This window comes from Canis lupus, chromosome 6 (genome assembly GCF_048164855.1).
Source record: "Canis lupus baileyi chromosome 6, mCanLup2.hap1, whole genome shotgun sequence".
Classification (NCBI taxonomy): Eukaryota; Metazoa; Chordata; class Mammalia; order Carnivora; family Canidae; genus Canis; species Canis lupus.
This window is the reverse complement of record NC_132843.1, coordinates 56,367,892-56,389,941: the sequence shown is the minus strand read 5'-3', so window position 1 is coordinate 56,389,941 and position 22,050 is coordinate 56,367,892. Positions and strand designations below refer to the sequence as shown.

Below are 22,050 nucleotides of genomic sequence, written 5' to 3'. Positions count from 1 at the left end.
TTATTGGGCTTGGACCCAAAAGTTTATGTGATTTTATCTTCAGGTTCAACATTCCAATACTATCAAGGATGAGGATGCTGATAATGAGGAAGAGGAGGATAATCATGGTATTTTATTTGGTACTTCGTGAGGCATTTTACAAAAATACTTAAAATGAATGATCTTATTTAATCCTCCATCATCCCTATACAGCAGATTCTATTTTATCCCTATTTTACAGATGAGGAAACTAAGCATTAGAGAAGTTAAATAACCTGGCCAAAGTCACAGAGCCATAGATAGTGCTTGGGTTCAAACCCAGGTCTGAACTTCAAATATTATGTCTTAACCTCTATGAATGGTCTACAATAGGATGAATTAAAAGAACAACGTAGTTCTCATTCTGCATTTAATTATACAGAGTATCAGCTCTTCAAGCGAAAGAACTGTTCTATCCTCTTTTTGTTTACAGCATTTACTAATAGTGTCTAAAAGGACAGACTATTTATATCAAATTAATTAATCAATAAATGAAATATTTTTAGGGCTAGATATCCTTTCAGCAACCTATCATAGGAAACGCACATCATCCTGGGCATCACCCAGAACCTATCCCAACCACAACTTAACGTATTGTAACTGCATTCTTCTTGTAGACAAAACTCACTGGTAACTATCCAATTATGACTAATGGAGATCTTGAGGTAAGTAGGCAAATAGCAAAATATTTTTACCCAGGCAACAGTTTGAGACCTGGTAAAATTACACACCAATGTAAATAATTCATTTCCACCTAAATATAAATTCAGTCCTCTTCAACTCATACTTCTTTAACCCCATCACCCTTTCCTCAGCAGAAAGAGTAACAAAGAGTATAAAAAAGAAGACTCACCTTTGTATCCAATATTTTAGTATACTGCAATAAACTAGCAAAGATTCCCTGTTAGAGTTGCTCCAAGTAGCCAAGATATAAGATCATCAAATGACAAATTGAACAAGTTATCATGATGTTTAAACAAAAGCTTTCATCTGTCTAGTTTTATAACGAAAAACAACATACCTTAAATGTTTATTCTAGGCCATTTAAATCTAGATAATTTCCATACAGTCCCTTGTCATTAAATGTGTCATTTTAAACCAGCCACAATAATTCTGTTAAGCAAAACTGTGTTGACTGCAACTAGGAAATGGCAGCTGAAACATCTTGTCTTAGTCTGTTAAGGCTGCTGTAACAAAATACCACAGACTGGGCAGTTTATAAACAGCAGACATTTACTTCTCACAGTTCTGGATGCTTGAAAGGCCAAGATCGAGGGACTGGCAGATTTGGCATCTGGTAGGAACCCACTCTCTAGATCATAAACAGCACTTTTTCACTATATCCTCAGAAGTGGAAGGCACAAGCTAGTTTTCTGAGGTCTCTTCTATAATGGCACTACTCCCAATTATGAGGGTTGCACCTTCATGACCTAACTACTTCCCAAATGCCCTACCACCTTCTGGGTTAGGATTTCAAAATGAATTTTGAGAAGGACAAGAATATTCAGATGTTTTACTATTGAAAATAAAAACTACAAGCCATTTTAAAAGAATAATTTATTCCAACAACCCATCAGAGCTACATTAGAATATAAAAGGTATTTCCTTCTTTCAATTAATACATTAATTATATAATTATTAAAATAATTATATAAGGGTGCCATCAGTGTGCTTTGGGCTTCTTGGAAGGAGAAGAGATTTAAGAAATTCAAAAGATAAAGCACAATGAGTAATATAATCTCTCACAGTCTCTTAATCAAGAACAAAAATTAATACTTTTTAAGGTTGTTGCTAATCTTGTATTTTTACTTAAAATATATATACATAACTGTTTAGTTTAAGTTCCCTTGAACTTAATTCTAGCTGCATGACTATATATTGAGACCTATAAGTATTTATAGTGAATTACCAAACCAGGGCATTTTACTGAGGACCCAACACATTACAAATATCTTCTCCTAGTCTATCAGTAAGCCATATTTATTACATAGAGTAGCTGAGAATGTGTCAGTGGAACAGAGTAAAAAAAAAATAAAATAAAAACAAAAACTTGAAATTTTTGGTGCCTGTCACTAATGGTCCATTTGGAGGAAATCCCATGAGTATGATATATGAATGGGTTTTTTTAATGTTAAAATGTGGTTGTCTAAAAATTTAATTAAAATGCAAATCAAAGCCAAGAAATCCATTTATTATGGTACCATTCTCATTAAGAAGATTTAAGTTTTTATGTATTAAAATATAACTAGCAGGGTATCCAGGTAGCTTAGTCAATTGAACATCTGACTCTTGGTTTCAGCTCAGGTCATGATCTCAGGGTCATGTGATAGAGCCCCAAGTCAGATTGCTCATTTAGCAGGGAGACTGCCTGAGATTCTCTCTCCCACTCTGCCCCTCCCCACACCACGCATGCACTCTTTCTAAAATAAATAAATATATATATATATATATATATATATACACATATTTTTTTTTTAGAACAGATATAACTATCTTTTTTTTAATGATGTGGCTGTTCCTACCCAATCATAAAGACATTCTCCAATATTTCCTTCTTATAGGCTTATTTGGAGTAAGTATTATAGTATTGTGTAGCACTTTGGCCTAATCTATATTTACCATATAGCAACATTCAGAAACGGATCATTGGCTCTGAGTCAATCAGGATAATTCCATCTTGTCTGTAAGTGTGATTTCGGGGTTTGAATGTAACCATCAGTTACTATCAATTTAGGTGATTACCTTGGCTACTAGAAAATGGTTCAATGTAGGGAAACTTGCAACTTTTGTTCAATAGGTAAAAAAAGAGAGCCTTTCCACTCTGCCACCAGCCATGAACAAATCACCTGGCTCTAGTTACCAATTTTTGCTGCTAACTACTTTATGACCATAAAGGAAGCCACTTCGAAAGGTGACATGGAGAAGATCAAAGCTGAGTAGTTTACAAAAAACACTATCAGAGCCCAGATCAAACAACATCCCTAGTGTCTAACTCAGCTTAAGTAGGAGTTGGCTTTGGTTTGGTTTGGCTTTTTTTTATACTCAAAACGATTTTGCATTATAAGCTGGTATTTCTACTATAAATCCCATTCAATCACAAATGTATTTATTACTTAATACACTGATGGAATTGATATGCTTTTTTACTTAGAATTTTCACAAATGATAATCTAAAATAACTGTAGCCAAACTAAGTAAAAAGGTATATCACATCAAAGATAGCGTCCATTACACTATTTCCAGATACACAAGAATTTATTCAATTGTTCAGTATTTCCTAAGTGCCTACTATGTGCCAAGTGCTAAGAGTAAAATAAAGACCCAGATATAGTCCCTGTTCTCAAATAACACTGACATTGATTTCACATGTAGAAAAATGTAAGAACCAAAATGGGAACTGTTGACTAGAACCAAAAACCTGGTGGCTGGTAGCCCTGATCTTAGAAAACAAAATGAAAAGGACTTCTAAATTTTCATCTTAAAATTTTCATGATCACTTTATCCCATTTCTCTTACGGTGTTTATAGTACCTGTATTTGAGGGATCCAAAATTAATTGAAGCGATGGCTTATTTGTTTGACTGGTTGAAACATCTCCAAATGAATGGTCTGAAATCTCACTGGAACTTTCACAATCAACAAGATGACTGCTTTGCCCTTTCTCAGAATCTCTCAGAATCTCTTCCATGGCTTTCTCCAATTGTTCATCACCATTAGAAACTACCTATAAGGAAAGCAAGACAATTCTGTTTCAATCATACTATGGTTCTGGGGCTTAATGAAAATATTTTATTTCTAGAAGATATTAAAACAAGCTAAATTTTAAATTTAAACATAAATTACTAAATACCAAGAACTTATACAGTTGCACCTAACTATATCTGATCCAAGATCTAATTTACAGAGATTTTTCCTTCCTTTCCTTTTCTTTTTTTCCTTAAGAACACATTCTAAAAACCAAGTAACCTTAAATTTATGTGTTTTACAGGGAAAAACAGTTAAGTTTAAATAGAGTGCTTACTCTACTATTTAAAAAGTCATATTTCTTGTTATCATAGCATAATATATTTGTGATTTCTTTATAAATTCTGCTTGCGTGCTGCCAAGAGGAGTATTGGAAATTTCCTAACATTTAAGTTGACTCATCCTTCTCTCAAAAGCAGGTGAAACACAAAGCCTAATAAATGTTTTAAACATATTAATACTAAAATCCAGGTATTTAAATAAATTTAAATAGTTATTTAAATACAGATATACTTAAATTTAAATAAAACCATTGATTGCTTTAATATACTTATAAAACCATATATCCTCAACATAATGTAAATGCGTATTTAATAACGTAATTTTTATACAATTTTATTAGATTGATATATACTTTTGATGCCATAGTTAATACAAAATAGAAGTTATAAACAATATATAGTACTTTCAACTAGTTTCTCTATTCCTGCTTTTAGAAGGTGGTTATGCAATTCTCAAGCATGTATACCTGGGTTTGTTTAATTCTTTACCTTTGAGTTAGGAAAGACAACAAAAATGAAAAAGGATCATTTTTGTTTGAGTAAAAATATAACTGCTAAAAATATAAGACATATGCCTAAAAAATATTCAGACAAGTCAACTGTTAAATCACATGCTAGAGCATTGCCAGTTGACTTAAAACATAAAAACCATAAAGTTATTTCTGAAGTAAAAATAAATATAACTTTTATATAATTAACTTTAAAAACTCAACAGTAAGAGAGACAAAAATATCCAGGTAATGGTTAAGTCTTATGTAAATTTAAGTCTAATTCCCCAATTACCCTTTCCTATTTTCCCTTCTATTCCTTCTTTCTAAAATTCTGAAATAAAATATAAATAACCAAAAGCAAACTTTAAAAATACAGAAACCAAATAATGAGCCTATACAAAAAATCAAACACTGATGCTATTCAAGGTAGGTATTGAGAAAAACCTTTGTATTTTACACACCTCTTGAGATCAGTCTTACCTCATGACTAAAAAACAATAATTTAAAATAGTACCATTTGTAGAAAGGAAGGAAGGAAGGGAGGGAAAAGGGAAAAAAAAGTGGAAAGAAAAGGAAAGAAATACCTTCAGTTCAGGTTTTTCATCATCTTTTGCAGAAGTATCATCTGCATGCTGAGGAACCAAAACAAACTCTTCACTGTTCAGTGTAGCCACAGAATCCGATGACCCACTAACCTTCTGTAATGAAGCTCTGACCTCCATTTCAATTCTACAGACTTCTCTTTCCACATCCACCTAGTCAAAAACCACAGGGATTTAAAATATACATATGTTATGAACAAAAACATGAACTATTAAGTACCTGATCAATACTTAGCCTTTAAAAATGGTTCATGTGAAGAATTCTGCTGGCTAGGTTAATTATCTCAAAACTAGAGAGGCTACCTTCTTGGACTGGGCTGCATAATGGAAATGTACTCTCTTCGCCCTGTGTTTCCAGACTAAGAGAACTATATTATTCGCTGAAAAACAATACAGACCCTCCCATGTCACAACGAAACAGATTTACTACTGTTTGACTCTGTATTTCTCCTAGAAATAATATTTTTGTTTTTTAATATATAGAATTAAGCATGATACTAGAAACCAAATTCACTCACACAAATATTCACTGAAATTACTTTATAATTAAATCAAAATGTTTCCAAAAACTTATCTCAAGACCAGGTATTGTACCTTAAAATATCTCATCTGTGCCACTGAGGTTGACCAATTAATAAAGAATTCAGCACCCTAAGCCATGTATCTTTTCTTTTCCAGACACATTATCACTTATCAGCACAAGGAAGGGGGAAAAGGCCAAGGCTTTCACATTGCATTCATGTGGCAAACAATGTTTTTGTCATCAAATATAGTGTAATTCTGTTTTCTGGATAGATCTGTACAGCACAGAAACTCAACATTGTCTATCACTTCCAGAAGTTTAAATATTCACAGAACTAATTTTAACTGAACTTGTATACTATATAACATAGTACCCGGCACTGGGGTTATATGAGTGAATAAGGCAGACAAAGTGTCTGCTCTGCCAGAGCTTATACTAGTAAGAAAACAAGCAAGTAAGCAAATAAGGCAATTCTGAATCACTCTAAAGGCTATGAAGAAGATAAGTTACTACGACAAAGAATCGCTGTGAAAAGTATAGGGACAACTTTAAGTTAAGGTGATAGGAAAGGACTCAGAAATATTTGAGCTGAAATGTAAAAGATAAAAAAGAACCATGTATTAAACAATCTGTTCAGTGACCAAAGGTTAACGTGATAGAGGGGTAAGACAAGTAAACTGGAGCTAAATAACACAGGACTCTAACTCTGCTGATCCACACTGTTCTTTGCCTCATATAAATATAGCTGCAATATCTCATTTTGCCTTTAGGTGACACTAACACCATTATTCTTGGCCAAAAGAACGCTTTACTCTAAGCTTCAGGTTACACTTTAAAAAATTAATTACTTCCATCTTTATCAAAACTCAAAATTTCCAATAATATCAAAACAAAGAATTATTTGTTCTAGGATTGTGTAATTAGCTAGCCATCATTTAATTCTATTTGAATTAAATGAATATCCTTCCTTTTAACTTTTAAATCCTTCCAATTCCTCCAAAGGTTTTTTATTTTGCAGGTAATGTTTCCAAAAATGTAGTATGTATTAGAGGCTATGTCTTTACCCTTCCAGGCTGTCCCATGAATCTTAGATTGCCAAGATGCTACACATTCCAGTGTTCTTTCTGTGGCCAATCCTTCTGCAAGCCCAAGCTGCTACTCCTAGACTTAACATCTAAATGTTAGAAATTCCCCCAAATTCAAGTCCTGAGCCTTTTTCTGACTCCTTGCCACACACACTAAGTAATATCTCTCATCACCATGTATTTAAATACCATCTATATTCTAACAGTCTCCCAAATAGAAGTTTTCCAAAGAAAGATTTCCAAAGAAATCTTTTAGAGACTGTTAGAATATAGATGGTTTTCTATCCCAACCCAAACGTCCTCTACATTTCTTATTTGGAATCCAACTTTCTGCTTTATATTTCCATGTGGAATTCTAATTAGTACCTTAAACGTGACCCAAATGGAATTCCTAATGCCTCCTCCAAACTTGTTCCTTATTCAGATCTTCCATTTCAGTAAATAACACCACTTTCTACCAAGTTGCTCAAACAAGAAATCTGAGTATCATTCTTATTAATTTAACTCTATTTCTTCATTCCTCATATCAGCAAGTCATGTTAGCCCCACCTCCAAAATAAATCCTGTATCATTCTCATTTCTTCATGGCCATTTTTACCAACCTAATCCAGGCAGTGTTCTCATCCACTAAAAAAGTCTCCTAATCCATCTCCTACTACTCCAGGTTTCTCTTTCCCTAATCCCTTTTCACAGAGCTGCCAAAGAAATCTTTTGGAAAATAAATTAGATTACATTAAAGCTCCATTCTAAAATCTTGTCACTAAAATTCAAACTAAATCCAAACTACTTGCCAGGATTTACAAAGCCAAACAAAGTGCCTCTGTCACTTTACCATTACAGTTCTTTAATTACAGGAAGTTCTTTCTCATCTTAGGGTCTTAGCACTTGCTTCCTACTTTCATATGGCTAATTCCTACAAGTATCAGCTTTCATTCATCCGTCCAACAAATATTTAATGAGTATCTACTATGTTTTAGAAACTATAATGGGACTGGAGACTAAAATGATAAATGAGACTAATATACTCCCAGTCTTCCTAGAACTAACATTCTTATGGAAGAGAGAAATAACATAGAAAAAATAAATCAGGATCCCACACTGAAATGTATACTATAAAAGGTAATGAGAAAGTAGGAGGCAATATGGACCCCGTTGACATTTGGGCTTACTAAGAGTGAGTAAGCCATAGAAAGAACCAGGGAAAAGAACTTCAATTAGAATAGAAGAAAGAGCAAATACAAAAAGCCCAGGTAAGAGAAAAGGCTTATGAGAAAGGAGACCTTGATCGATAGATCACAATGAGCATGGGTGAGAGCAAAAAGATGAGATATGTAAAGGAAGACAGGGAAGCCTAAGGCCACCCCTGATGCTAAGCCTGTCTAAATAAACCCCCACTCTAATTCCAACTCTCTGTTAACATGGGAATATCAAGTGCCCAGTGTAATACCTAGTACAGAGTAGATATTCAATAAAGGTGTTGAACAAATTATTGTTAAAAGCATTAATCAGGCTAAAGTTCTCACAAATAACAAACATAGAACCAGGATTCAAAACAGGTATTCTGATTTCAAAGTACATGCTCTGAGCCACAACATTATACCATCTCATTTAGTTTCTCACCTATTCCTAGACTCCAAGGATTGGTATCTGTCACAATGCACACAGAACCTTCTCTATGCCTCTCCTCCCTCCATCAAGTTATGTCTTCCCCCAAGACATTCTTCTTAGGCAAGTGATAGTTAACCTGGCCATTAACTCTAAATCAGCATGTTAATGAATACTAATAATTCCTCCATTCAAATAAGAGGTCCTTTTTTTTTAATATTTATTTATTTATTCATGAGAGACACAGAGAGAGAGGCAAAGACATAGGCAGAGGGTTAGAAGCAGGCTCCATGCAGGGAGCCCAATGCAGGACTCGATCCTGGGATCACACCCTGAGCTAAAGGCAGATGCTCAACTGCTGAGCCACCCAGGCATCCCAAGATGTCCATTTTTAAGAGGTTTTCTTTAGCCCAAGAGAATGTTAGATATTCTGCTAGGCTAACAAGAAAACTATCAGTTTACCAGAATTAAGACAGCTCTCATTACTAGCATCAAATCCTGCCTCTAAGGGCCTCAGGGATACTTTCAGAAGTTTGTCTAATGCTATCTTATTGAACATTTCTTTGAATTTCAATGCAGATGCTTACTAAATCTGCACACAAACACAAAAATCTGAGAATTTTGTGCAAAGCCAACACTTTAAAATATTTCAACAGGCAGGAAATAAGATTTAAATAGGGAAAGTACAGCCTTCAACAAATGGTGCTAGGACAATTAGATATTCACATGCAAAAGAATGGAGTTGAACCTTTACCTCACATCATACACAAAACTTAATTCAAAATGGACCACAGACCTAAATGCAAAAGCTAAAACTATAAAACTCTTAGAAGAAAACAAGAAACATAACAAGAAACATAAATTTTTATGTCCTTGGGTTAAGCAATGATTTCTGAAACAACACCAAAAGCACACTGGCAAAAGAACAAAATAGATAAATTGGACTGTATTGAAATTTAAAATGTTCATGTTGAAAATGATACCATGAAGAAAGTAAAACTAAAAACGACAAGAGGAGGAAATACTTTCAAATCATATATCTGAAAAGAATCTTGAGTCCAGATTGCATGAGGAACTCTTACAACTCAATAATAAAAAAGACAAATAATCCCAACTTCTGGTTTCAGCTAAAAAGCTTGGAAGTCATCACTCCTTTCCTTACAAGAAAAGTTTGGACAAACTAAGTATCAATAGCTTCTCTTGGATCCATCAGAGAACTGAGTTCAGGAGACAAACTGCCATCCCAACATCGGGAGAGACAGGCAATCCAGAGAAAGACAGCAAGTCAGATCTTACCTGAAGAGGAAGCTGTTGGAGCCATAAACTGGTAGGAACACTTAAATGATCATTTTGACAAACTGCTGGAGGCTAAGTGTGGAATTTGGGTGTGGGGTGGGAGAGTGGGTTGAGGAACAGTAACTTGAAATTTGTGTATATTAAATTGGTGCTTAATAATAATAAATGTCTAACATTCAAAAAACAAAGAAAAGAAAATGTTGGATAGCTATACTGATTTTACAAAAAGCAGACTTCAAAACTAGGAGATAAAGAAGAGTATTATGTGAGATTGACATATCAAGCAGGCAGAATATTAGCAAGGATATAAACAACCTGCGGAGCACTACCAGTCAACTTGATCTGACACTTATAAAATATTCCATCTAACAACAGAAGAATACATTTTCTTTCAGGCTCACAGGGAACATTCACCAAGAGAGACCATATTCTGGGCCATAAAACACACCTTGACAAGTTTAAAAAAATAAAAATCATTTAATATGCTCTCAACTGTAATGGAATTAAATCAGAAATCAGTAACAGGAAGATAGCTGGAGAATTCCCAGGTTTTAGAAATTAAACAACATACATCTAATCAAAGACGACGACTCAAGAGAAATTTAAAAATATTTTGAACTAAATGAAAATGCAAATACAACTTGTCAAAAGTTGCGGGATACAATGAAAACAGTACTTAGAAATTTGTTTCAGGGCAGCTGGGTGGCTCAGTGGCTCACTTTTGGCTCAGGTCGTGATCCCAGGATCCTGACATCAAGTCTCACATCAGGCTCTCCACAGGGAGCCTGCTTCTCCCTCTGCTTATGTCTCTGCCTTTCTCTGTCTCTCATGAATAAATAAAATCTTTAAAAAAATTGCACCGAATGCTATACTAGAAAAGAAAAAATATCTAAAATATATAACATAAGCTTCTTTAGGAACCTTAGGAAACTAGAAAAAGAGCAAATGATGAAAAATAATTTAAATAAATATAACAGGCATCAATGAAATTAAAACAGGAAAATACAGAAAAATTTTAAAAATCAAAACCAAAAGATGGTCTTAGGAAAGATCAACAAAATTGAAAAACTGCTGGCCAGGCTAAACAAGAAAAAGAGAAGACACAAATTGCCAATATAAAAATAAAAGAGCAAACATCACTACCAATCCTACGGACATTGAAAGGGTAACAAAGGAATACTACAAACAATTCAAGGCCCATAAATTTGGTGACTTGGATGAACTGGATCAGATCCTTAGAAGATACAAAGTATCAAATTTAAAAAAAAATTCACACCAGGAAAATTAGATATCCTGAATAGCCCTATAATTTTCAAGAAATTTAATAATTAAAAAAAAAAACAAAAAAAAAAGAAATTTAATAATTAATAACCTTCTAAAAAAGAAAGCATCAGACACAGATAGATTCACCAGTGAATTCTCCAAACATTTAAAGACTAATATAAATTCTCTACAATCTCTTCCAGAAAATGAAAGAGGAAACATTTTGCAACTCATTTTATGAGGCCAGCATTACCTTAAGACCAAAACCAGATTACAATAAAATTAAAGACAGAATATTATAAAATCATATTCAACGATACATAAAAAGAATTATACTCCAGGTATACAAGACTGATGACTCCTAGAATAAGCAAGTATACAAAGGTCACAGAATACAAGGCCAATGTACAAACATCAGTTTCTTCCCTACATACAAATAATGAACAATTGGAACCTGAAGTTTAAAAAAAAAAAAAAGTGCCATCTATCATTGCACAAAAAGATGAAATACTTAGGTATAAATCTAATAAAACATGTGTAGGATCTATAAAAGTAAGAAACCTATAAAACACCGATGAAAGAAATTTTAAAAGATCTAAATAAATAAAGAGATACTCAATGTTGTTAACATGTTAATTCTCCCCAACTTGCTGAGACTAACCAACTGACTGAGCACTCAACTACAAGCTTAACTATGCACAAAGGCAGGGGAATATGTCTATTTTTATTTTACTCACCAACACATCCCCAGCATAGTGCCCACAGATTGCATGGGCTCAATAAATATCTGTTTAATAAACAAGTCAATTAACTTGGATGTAGCAGAACAGACTCCTGCATCAGATAGGAAGATGGACTGAATGAGTTCTAAAGTCACTTAAGATTCTCATTCCATGTGATGTGTTGAAGAATTCCATTTCAACAAGTCAATTCAAAATATAATTTGCTAAGTCTACTACTATGCAACAGTATGCTAAGCAAAATGTTACTTTCTCTGCTGCAGATCTGCTATTATTTCTGATCAAAAGAAACAGAAACAACAGTTGGAAAATTTATAGAGGTCTTTTTTTTTTTAAGATTTTATTTATTTTGACAGAAAGAATAAGACAGGGAGCACAAGCAGAGGGAGGGGCAGAGAGAGAAGGAGAAGCAGACACTCCATTGAGCAGGGACCCTGATGTGGGACTTGATCCCAGGACCCTGTGACCATGACCCAGCTGAAGTCAGACACTTAACTGAGCAGCCCAAACACTCCTGCGGGGGTCTTTTAAATAATAAAGAGTTCACTGTTCTGTGACCTCAAGACTAGCACATCCATTTCAACTCAACATGTGAAGAGCAGTGATTGAAAGAAAGCAAAACTACTTTTACAAGCATTTAGTTAAAAGGCTATGCTATTGGGACACCTGGGTGGCTCAGCAATTTGGTGCCTGCCTTCGGCCCAGGGTGTGATCCTGGTGTCCCAGGATGGAGTCCCACATCAGGCTCCCTGCATGGAGCCTGCTTCTCCCTCTGCCTGTGTCTCTGCCTCTCTCTCTCTCTCTGTGTCTCTCATGAATAAATAAAATCAAAAAAATAAAAAATAAAAAATAAAAGGCTATGCTATTATAATCCAAAAATTAGAAAGTAAAATCTGACATAAAAAGTTTGTCTCTTCAGGTACAAAAACAAAACAAAACAAGGCATACACATTTTTATTCTTTAGGCATTTTAAAGGTGTAAGAGAAGCGGCAGAAAATTTATCAGTACTACAGAAAATCTAGATGAATGTTTTTTCTATTTTTCCCCTTTCCCCCTTCTCTGAACCCAAAGGAGCTCTATAAATATTTTCAATTGAATTGAACCACTCAAACACACTTATCCCCCACAGTTCTGCCAACTTTATCAAGTGAAATGACTTTTAATTCTTACTTCAATGTCACATCATTTTTGTCAAATGAGCAATATATCTTAAATTAACACCTCACTTGGATGCCTAAAACTACAATTTTCACATATACTAGAAACAGTGTAACAACATTAAGCAAAGTCTAACTGGAAGCTATATTCTTCCCAAAATAACTGAACACATTCAAAAGTATAAAATCATGGTGCACATGGTCCAATTTCTTTTTGTGCCAAATGTGGTTAGCCAGCTTCTTGCTTTTAGATTATGTGTTTGCACCTATTCATTTTCAAGTGTCTCTTGAACTAAAATAGAACACTGAAAATATGAGTGTGAGTCAAAATTGGACAAGACATGCTGCAACGACTATTAGGCATAAAAATTCAAACAACTATAGTAGACTCATTACAATAGTAGAAACAGAAAATACTCTTAATTTACAATAAGAAAATGGACCTGAATAATTTGGAACAACATTTACTAACGATAAGGCCTCTGTGCTTTGAAAAACTGAGCCAGTCTGGGCAGGACTGGGGGGGACTACCATAGCCTCTTCTTACTGAACACTCCATTCACTATTCCAGTTCTCAGGCAAGAGCCACACCAACATGATTATACGTATGCAAGTATGTCCCCACCCCTGAAAAGGGCACAAAGGGGCCTTCCTAATTTATATTACTTTAGTGGATACCTACTTTGGCAATAATCTCGAAACTTTTTTTCTGAGAATAAGCCTTCCCTTTGTTCATACCTCTTAGTCTTTATAGAACTCTCAACACCATGGCCAAACAGATCCAAAGATAGACACTGAATCCAAACTAATTAGACCAATTAACCCAATTCCTAAGATTCTTGATGACCAGAGACTTCATCATGAGAGTTGTCTCTCTTACAGCAGAAACTTTAAGATATAAACTAGGAATTGTTGGTGGCCATATTTTTCCCCATATGAAGGAGGCCAATATACGGTGAAAGAGAAAAGTAAATTCTAAATACAGACAAGCAAGAGAGTCTTAGTCGAGCCCCTATCATGCTGTTTGAGAGAATCCTGAGATGTAACTCCATTTGTTCCCATCCTCAGTCTTGGTATCCACTGTTCCTTTAATTCTACGAAATATCCCTTCCAATAAATGCTTTTTGCATAAGCTAGTTTAAATTGAGTTTCTGCCACATGAAACCTCATAAGTCCTACTATAACTACATGCTAGCAAAAAGACATACAAGACATATATAAATATATATACTTTTTTTTAAGATTTTGTTTTTAAGTAATCTCTACATCCAACATGTGGCTCAAACTCACAATCCTAAGATCAAGAGTCACATATGTTTCCAAAAGAGCCAACCAGGCCCCTCATAAGATATATTTTACTAGGTTTTCATATACTAGGTATGAGAACAAAAATCTAGATGAAGAAAGATGACAGTATCTAAAAAGTTGACAATTTCCCACATAAACAGAATACTGAATGTGAAGAAAGAAAAAAAAAAAAGCAAATGACTTACTTGAAATAATTACAGGAGGGGAAGAAAAGGTAATAGAAGGGGTACCTACAAAGGATGGCTTAAAAGGGAATAGAATGCTTTATAACCAAAATAAGAAGTCATCACAGGAAAAAGAGGAATTTTTAAAGGTAGGCACACTATGATTGTCACTATATAATATTCCTATGTCATAAAAATAGAATGCAAAATATGGAAAAATTATTTTTTTTAATTTATTAGGATAGTAAAACGTATAAGTGACTGTGGTAAATGAGATTACTGTTATCCTAAAATTCGTGTGGAACCACAAAAGATCCCAAATACCCAAAGCAATCTGAGAAAGAACAACAAAGTTGGAAGTATCACAATGCCAGATTTTAAATTATACTACACAGCTACAGTCATCAAAACAGTAGAGTAATAAGACAAAAAGACACAGATCAACAGAATAGAATTGAGAGCCCAGATTTAAAAAAAAAAAAATCCATGTTTATATGCTCAATTAATCTACAACAAAAGAGGCAAGAATAAACAATGGTGAAAAAACAATCTCTTCAATAAGTGGTATTGAGAAAACTGGACAGCCACCTACAAAAGGATGAAACTAGGCCACTTTCTTATACCATACAGAAAAATAAACTCAAAATGGATTAAAGACTAAATGTGAAATCTGAAACCATAAACTCCTGAAAGAAAACATAAGCAGTAGTCTCTTGTACATCAACCTTAGGGATATTTTTCTGGATAGGACTCCTCAGGCCAGGGGAACAAGAACAAAAATAAACAATTGGGATTACATCAAACTAAAAAGCTTTTGCACAGCAAAGGAAACCATCAACAAAATGAAAAGGCAAGAAGGAAGGAAGGGAGGGAGGGACAGAAAAGAAAGGAAAAGAAAAAAGGCAACCTACTGAATGAAAGAGGATATTTGCAGATGATATAACTGATATGGGGTTAATATCCAAAATATATAAAACTCATATTAATTCAACACCAAAAACAAACAAAAACAAATCCAATAAAAAATGGGCAGAGTACCTGAAAATCACTCATCATCAGGGAAATGTAAATGAAAAACACCATGAGATAACACCTCACACGAGTCAGAAGGGCTAGTATCAAAAACAAAAAAAACAAAAAAACAAAAAAAAAAACCAAAAAAAAACAAGAAATAACAAGTGTTAGCAAAAATGCAGAGAAAAGGAAACTCTCACGCACTACTGGTGGGATTGGAAATTGGTGAAGGCACTATGGTAAACAGCATGGAGATTCCTCAAAAAACTAAAACTAGAAATACCATTAAGATCTAGTAATTCTACTTCTGGGTATTTACCCATGGAAAACGAAAATACTATTCAAAGAGATATATGTACCCCTGTATTTACTGCAGCATTATTTACAATATTATTTTACAATAGCCAAGATATGGAAGCAACCTAAGTGTCCATCAGTAGATGACTAGATAAAGAAGATGTGGGATATATATATATACACACACACACACACAATGGAATATTATTTAGCTATTGAAAAGAAAGAGATCTTGTCATTTGTTAACAACATGGATAGACTGAGGATATTATGCTAAATGAAGTAAATCAGACAGAGAAGGACAAATACCATGTGATTTCACTTATATGTGGAATCTAAAAAAAAACAAAGCAAATGAACAAACGAGGAGAGACTCAAAATATAGAACACTAGTGGTGGCCAGAAGGGAGGCAGGTGGAGAAGATAGATAAAATAGGTGAAGGGAGTTTAAGAGGTATAAATTTCCAGTTATAAGGAAGTCATGGGGCACCTGGGTGGCTCAGACAGTTAAGCATCTGACCTTTGGTTTTGGCTCAGGTCACAACCTCAGGGTCATGGGATCTAGACCCATTATGGGTTCTGTGCTAGCATGGAGTCTGCTCAAGATTCTCTCTTCCTCTCCCTTCCCCTCTGCCCCTGTCTCCTTTGTGTGCAGTCTTTCTCTCTCTCTGTGTGTCTCTCTTTCTCAAATAAATAAATCTTAAAAAAATAAATTAAAAGTCATGGGGATGAAAAGTACAGCAGAGGGAATATAGTCAATAATATTATAAGTCTGTATGGTGACATATGGTAACTACACTTCTTGTGGTGAGCATTTCAGAATGTATATAATTGTTGAATCACTATGTTGTATATCTAAAACTATTATATGTCAACCATGCCTCAATTAAAAATAAAAATTCTGAAACTGTAATGACAGAATAGAAAAGGAATATGTAAATATTGCTTGTCTCACAATTATTGAATAGTACTTTTATGTTGAATTAACACTTGCTATGAATAAACAAAAACCTGTATTAAGATGGTAATATTTATAGGTGACTGTTGTGGATCAGATTATTGTTACCAATTTTCTTTTCTAATACAGAATTGTTACATTTAGGCCCCTTATCATGTGATTTTGTAACACCATTAGAGTAAGTGGAACAAAATATTTACCTGCCCAAATAATTTGGGGTTTAGCCATGTAATTTGCTTTGGTCAATGGAATCCCAAAAACAAGACTTGGGCAGAGACTTTAAATGTCTTGAGTTATTTGGCTTGGTCTCTTGAGCTTCTGCCATCTACCATAAAAAGATGGTGGTCCAGGAAGCCAAGAGACCCAAAATGCAACTCATGAGAATAACCTGAATCCAATCCACAGAAACAAGTAGAGTTTCTCTCAAAGACCCACAAAACCATGAGTTAAAAACCTAAATGTTGTTGTAAGAAGTCAAACATTTCAGCATTATTATATAGCATTACCACAGCAATGGCTGACTAATTCAGTGACGTATTTTTAAATGTCTTCAGTAGGGGCACCTGGCTAACTTAGAAGAGAGCACGGGACTCAATCTCAGGGTTGTGAGTTCAAGCCCCACATTGGGTGTAGAGATTACTTAAAAATAAATAAATAAACTTCAAATGTCTTCAGTATTATTATGATATCTTTAGATTAAATAAAAATCAGAAGTAGCTAACACTGTAACTAACAAATCTCTCAAGGAGATATTGATATGGTTCTTCAACTATTACCTAAAAATTCTAGTGATTTCTATAATTTTCATATTCCACTGAATTAAAATATACTCCAATACGCCAACCTTCTAATACTAATATTCAATTCCAGACATACTCAATTTATTAAAACTTTGACCAATGAATTACATTGTAGTTTAGAAAACCCTAATCAGCAATATCTAAGCAATAACATAAATGAAAAATATTTTGAAAATATTCTCAAACTTTTCAATGAAGATTACTTTAACTCTAGATCTTTCTCTTAGTTTTACTGCCATAATTATATATGCAATATATTCAAGAATAAGGTTGATAAAATTATATACATTATATTATAGTCATTTACTGCCTGGAAAATCAAAGTCTGATGGCTATACAATTCACAGTTCCATGAACTTGGCTTAAGACCAACAGTGAGCTTTGTGCCCAGCAGATACAGGCATATATGGTCAAGGGGGAAAAAAATCCATCACATAATGGAAAAGACCATCACTAAAGTGTCTACTACATCACTAAAGTGTCTACTTTATAGTTACAGCCCCCGTTGGTATAATAAAACCAAAGTTTGGTGATCTTTGGGTCACTATCTGACACTTAGTATGTTGCATGATGCCGCATAGAGCATCTACTACATTTCTTTCCGGCCCAGTGTGTCCATAAGAAAGGTATCTCTACTTCTATGAACACACTGATTTCTTCATCTGAAAAATATTGGACTAGTTGATCTCCAAGATCTCTAAGCTCTAAAGCTTCTACACATCACTTATCTTCTGAATATGTAAAGAAGAAATATAGATTTTTTTCTTAAGAGCTATGGCACAAAGAAATTAAATAATTTCTCTAACAAGTTACATAGCCAGAAGTAGAATCTAGAAATCCTCAGTTGAGAAATCTATTTACTAGCATATTACCTTTCCAAGGACTGCTAATTATTACATTATTACAAACATTTTTATTCCAACCAATGGTCTCTCATATAATACACTCTATGAAAGTATACCAAAATATAACACCAAGAAGAATTAAAAAGGAAAAGGAGTAAATTCATGTTTACTATGTATCTCCACATAATTGGCACTAATTTAACAAAGGAAATGGTAATTACCAATTTGTTGGGTCTAGCATAGAGAGACTCAAGGTAGCACCCAAAACTTCATGAACTTCACAACCAGACATGGTTCCTAAAGAGACTAAGATTTTTCAATTACCTTCTTCAACTATTCAATCTGCACAAGATCGCAGTGAGTGGCACCTCAATCACTGCACCAACACAATCAAAGAAAAGAAGTCAAATGATTTCTTTTCATTGTTTTTCTTTTCCTATTACGTCTACAAGCAAAGATTGGACTACTATCTTTAAAGCACAGAACCCTCTGGGTTTAGCATAACACTGATTGTGAGATATGACTGACTTAACTTTTAACCCATCAGAAGAAAGTTAAATACATAAAATCCAAAAGCTTCTTGACATAGGATGTACATGCTTGTATGTATTATGCATTTCTCTCTGCCTAGCTCTGCAGAATTAGTGAGCCATATAAAAGAATCAGGGTTCTTGAAAATCCCTAACTTAACTAGGTTTCAAAATATGGCATTCTTCCTTGATTTGGTGGATTGACTGGTATATTTATGTATGTATGTATTTATTTATTTGAGAAAGAAAGAGAGAGAGAGAGAGAGAGAGAGAGAGAGAATATGAACAGAAGCCAGGGGAGGGGCAAAGGGAGAGAGACAAGCAGATTCCCTGCTGACAGGAGCCCAAAGCAACTGGAGCTTGATCCCAGGACCCTGAGATCATGATCTAAGCCAAAGTCAGATACTTAACCAACTGAGCTACCCAGGCGCCACTGATTTGGCAGAATTTATAACAAAGAGATACTATACTTCAGACTACTCTCTAATCTTTTCAGTAAAATGATTCAGCAGGATACTTATGAGGAAAGCTAAATAATATTAAAAAAAAAGTTTTGAAATCCTAAAAACAAGACTTCCAAATTGTGCTGCAAATTAAACAAAAGCAAATACAAAGGCACAAAATAATCTGAGGAAATCAATATTTAGGAAATATTATGACATGTACCTAAAATTTCATAAGTAGTTTCTATGATATTATATAATGTCATGTGTCTACAAAAGCAAAAGGAAAGTGGGTCTTGCTAAGTTGAAACTATAAACTGTGTCACTGTTCATTGGGAAAATAATTCAAAGTAGAAATTGTTCTAGTACTAGATTTTTCTACTTTATTCTCACAAGGCAACAAAATCCAAAGCTTACTTTATGTAATTAGAAGAACAAATTACTCAATGATCCCATTATCATTTCTACTGAATATCGCACCTACTAAAGGATATTTTTAAACGCTTTCTGATGTTTTAAATAAGAAAGTGTGATAAAATACAAGCCATCAGAAATCCAGTATTTGACAGTTACTCATGTTGATGAATTTGCATGTTGATATCCATCTTGGTATTTGTCATAAGCCACAACAGACTTGCTGGATACTGAGAGCAGAGATAGGACTATTAGAGCCCTATCCTCTAATACCACTCATACAGAATCCAGTTAATTTTTTAACAAGCATTCACTGTTGTTGCTCATATGGAACATTTATTATTTGACTAGCATAGTTACAAAATATTCTTCCTCAACTGGATATCTAAGAGACATTTCAAACTCAACATATTAAAAAATCATACTTCCAACCTCTTCCCTACCAACCTACCCCTCACTCCACACTACCTTCCAGCAAATTTTCTCATCTTAACTCAATCCTTCCAGTTACTCTGGCCAAAAACATCAGTCATGCTTTCTCCTCTTGTTCTCCTTTTCTCCTTCCTCAAACTAACTCTCTCCTCTCTCTCCACTCTCTCTACTTTTTCACCTTACATCTATACTGTCAGCAAATTACTTTGGCTCCATCTTCATACTACATCTAGAAATCATCCATTTCTCACCACCTCTACTGCCACTACCAAGTACCAATCCCAACCATCATCATCTCTTAACTAGATTATTCTAAAAGCCTCTGAAACTACTCTCTGCTTCTTTATTTGCTCCCCTATGGTCTATTTTCAACAGCAGCCAGAATGATCCTTTTAATTTATTTAGTTCCTACCAATCCTTTGATCAAAACTCTCCAATAGCTCCCCCATCTTACTCATAATAAAAGCCAAGTGACCTTCAAAGCCATTAATGCCTGTACTACAAACACTCTTCCTCACTACTTCCCCTATCTGATTTTACCTTACCTTTGTGACTTACCTTCTACAGTCTTCTCCCCGATAGACTCAATTCCACCTAAAACAACCTCCTTGCTTTCTGCTTTCTCTCAAACAACCCTGGCACACTTGCTCTGGCTGTTGCAAAACAGAACACTCTTCTCCCAGATGTCTGCTAACATGTTTACTTCTTTGTTCACATCTTTGTTCAAATCTCATCCTCCTGAAAGAGCTACCCTTATTGCTTATCTAATACTGCTTCCACATCACCAATTTCCAATCCCCCTGTATCCTGATTTACTTACTGTTTCCCAGAACACTTAGAAAATTTTCTAACATACAATCTAATTTATTTTGTATTACATTTACTATTTATTGTCTGATTCTCCCACTAGAATATAGTTTCTTCCAAGGCAAAGCTAATTGTTTTATTCACTGACATAACCCAAGCACCTAGAAGAATGCCTGGCTTATGGCAGACAGATAAATATTTGCTGAATAAATGAATGAATGACTATCCACGACTGAATTCCTAAAACAAAGTTCCTAAAACTCAAGGAGCCATCTAGTACACCACAGCCTGATCAGAACTTTGACTCTAAAAGATGAGAATATAATAGCATTAACAGGGATCCCTGGGTGGCGCAGCGGTTTGGCGCCTGCCTTTGGCCCAGGGCGCGATCCTGGAGACCCGGGATCAAATCCCACGTCGGGCTCCCGGTGCATGGAGCCTGCTTCTCCCTCTGCCTGTGTCTCTGCCTCTCTCTCTCTCTCTGTGTGACTATCATAAATAATAAAAAAAAATAGCATTAACAGTTCCTTTCATTGGGTAAATAACCAGCATATACACTTGACATTACATAGAACTTTGACAGGTTTATGAAATAATGAAGTAACTTTTAAAAGACAGTAAACTAAAACGTTAGAGACCTCCTCACCAAACTTCCCATTTATGTGAAGAAAACAAGAAGAATGACAAGTCAACCATATTAAGAAATTATTGTGATATTTTTGAGAGTGTGAAAACTGTGGTATTGTTATGAGAGAGTCCTTGTCTTTTGGCAATACATAGTGAAATATTTACAAGTTAAATAATATGATGTCAAAATAATAATAATAATAATAATAATATGATGATGATGATGTCTGAGATTTGCTTCATTAAATATGGGTGGGCACAGAGGAAACTAGTCATCATTTGATAACTACTGAAGTTGGTAAAAAGCTCTAGGAATATTTATATCATTCACTTTGATTTTGTATGCTTGAAATATCTATTTTTATGCTCAAAATTTGCCAAAATAGAAGAAAAAATAAAGTAATAGCAGTACAGAAAGTTTTAAAAAAATTAAAACAAAACCTGTATTTCTCCTTTAGCATCTAGCAAATTATATGGCATCCAAACAAATATATGATGAAATAAAGTACACACCACAACTGAAGAACAGTTCCTATAAACTTCCACAATGACAAGAGCAGATTAAGTAAAAATGAATGACCAAAGTGAGGCCGTCCTTCAGAGTTA

The 22,050-nt window shown here is 34.3% G+C and overlaps 1 protein-coding gene across 6 annotated transcripts in view; it reads right to left on the bottom strand.

The window, feature by feature from the left end:
- RABGAP1L (RAB GTPase activating protein 1 like) overlaps window positions 1-22,050 on the bottom strand; it is a 728,064-nt gene that overhangs the window by 664,177 nt on the left and 41,837 nt on the right. For all 6 annotated transcript variants that reach the window (XM_072830698.1, XM_072830693.1, XM_072830694.1 and 3 more), the window contains 2 exons: window positions 5,118-5,288; window positions 3,549-3,741 (listed from right to left, as the gene is read on the bottom strand). In XM_072830698.1, coding sequence (XP_072686799.1) covers window positions 3,549-3,741; window positions 5,118-5,255 — 331 coding nt within the window. In that variant the 5' untranslated portion in view covers window positions 5,256-5,288. The remainder of the gene's footprint in view (window positions 1-3,548; window positions 3,742-5,117; window positions 5,289-22,050) is intronic.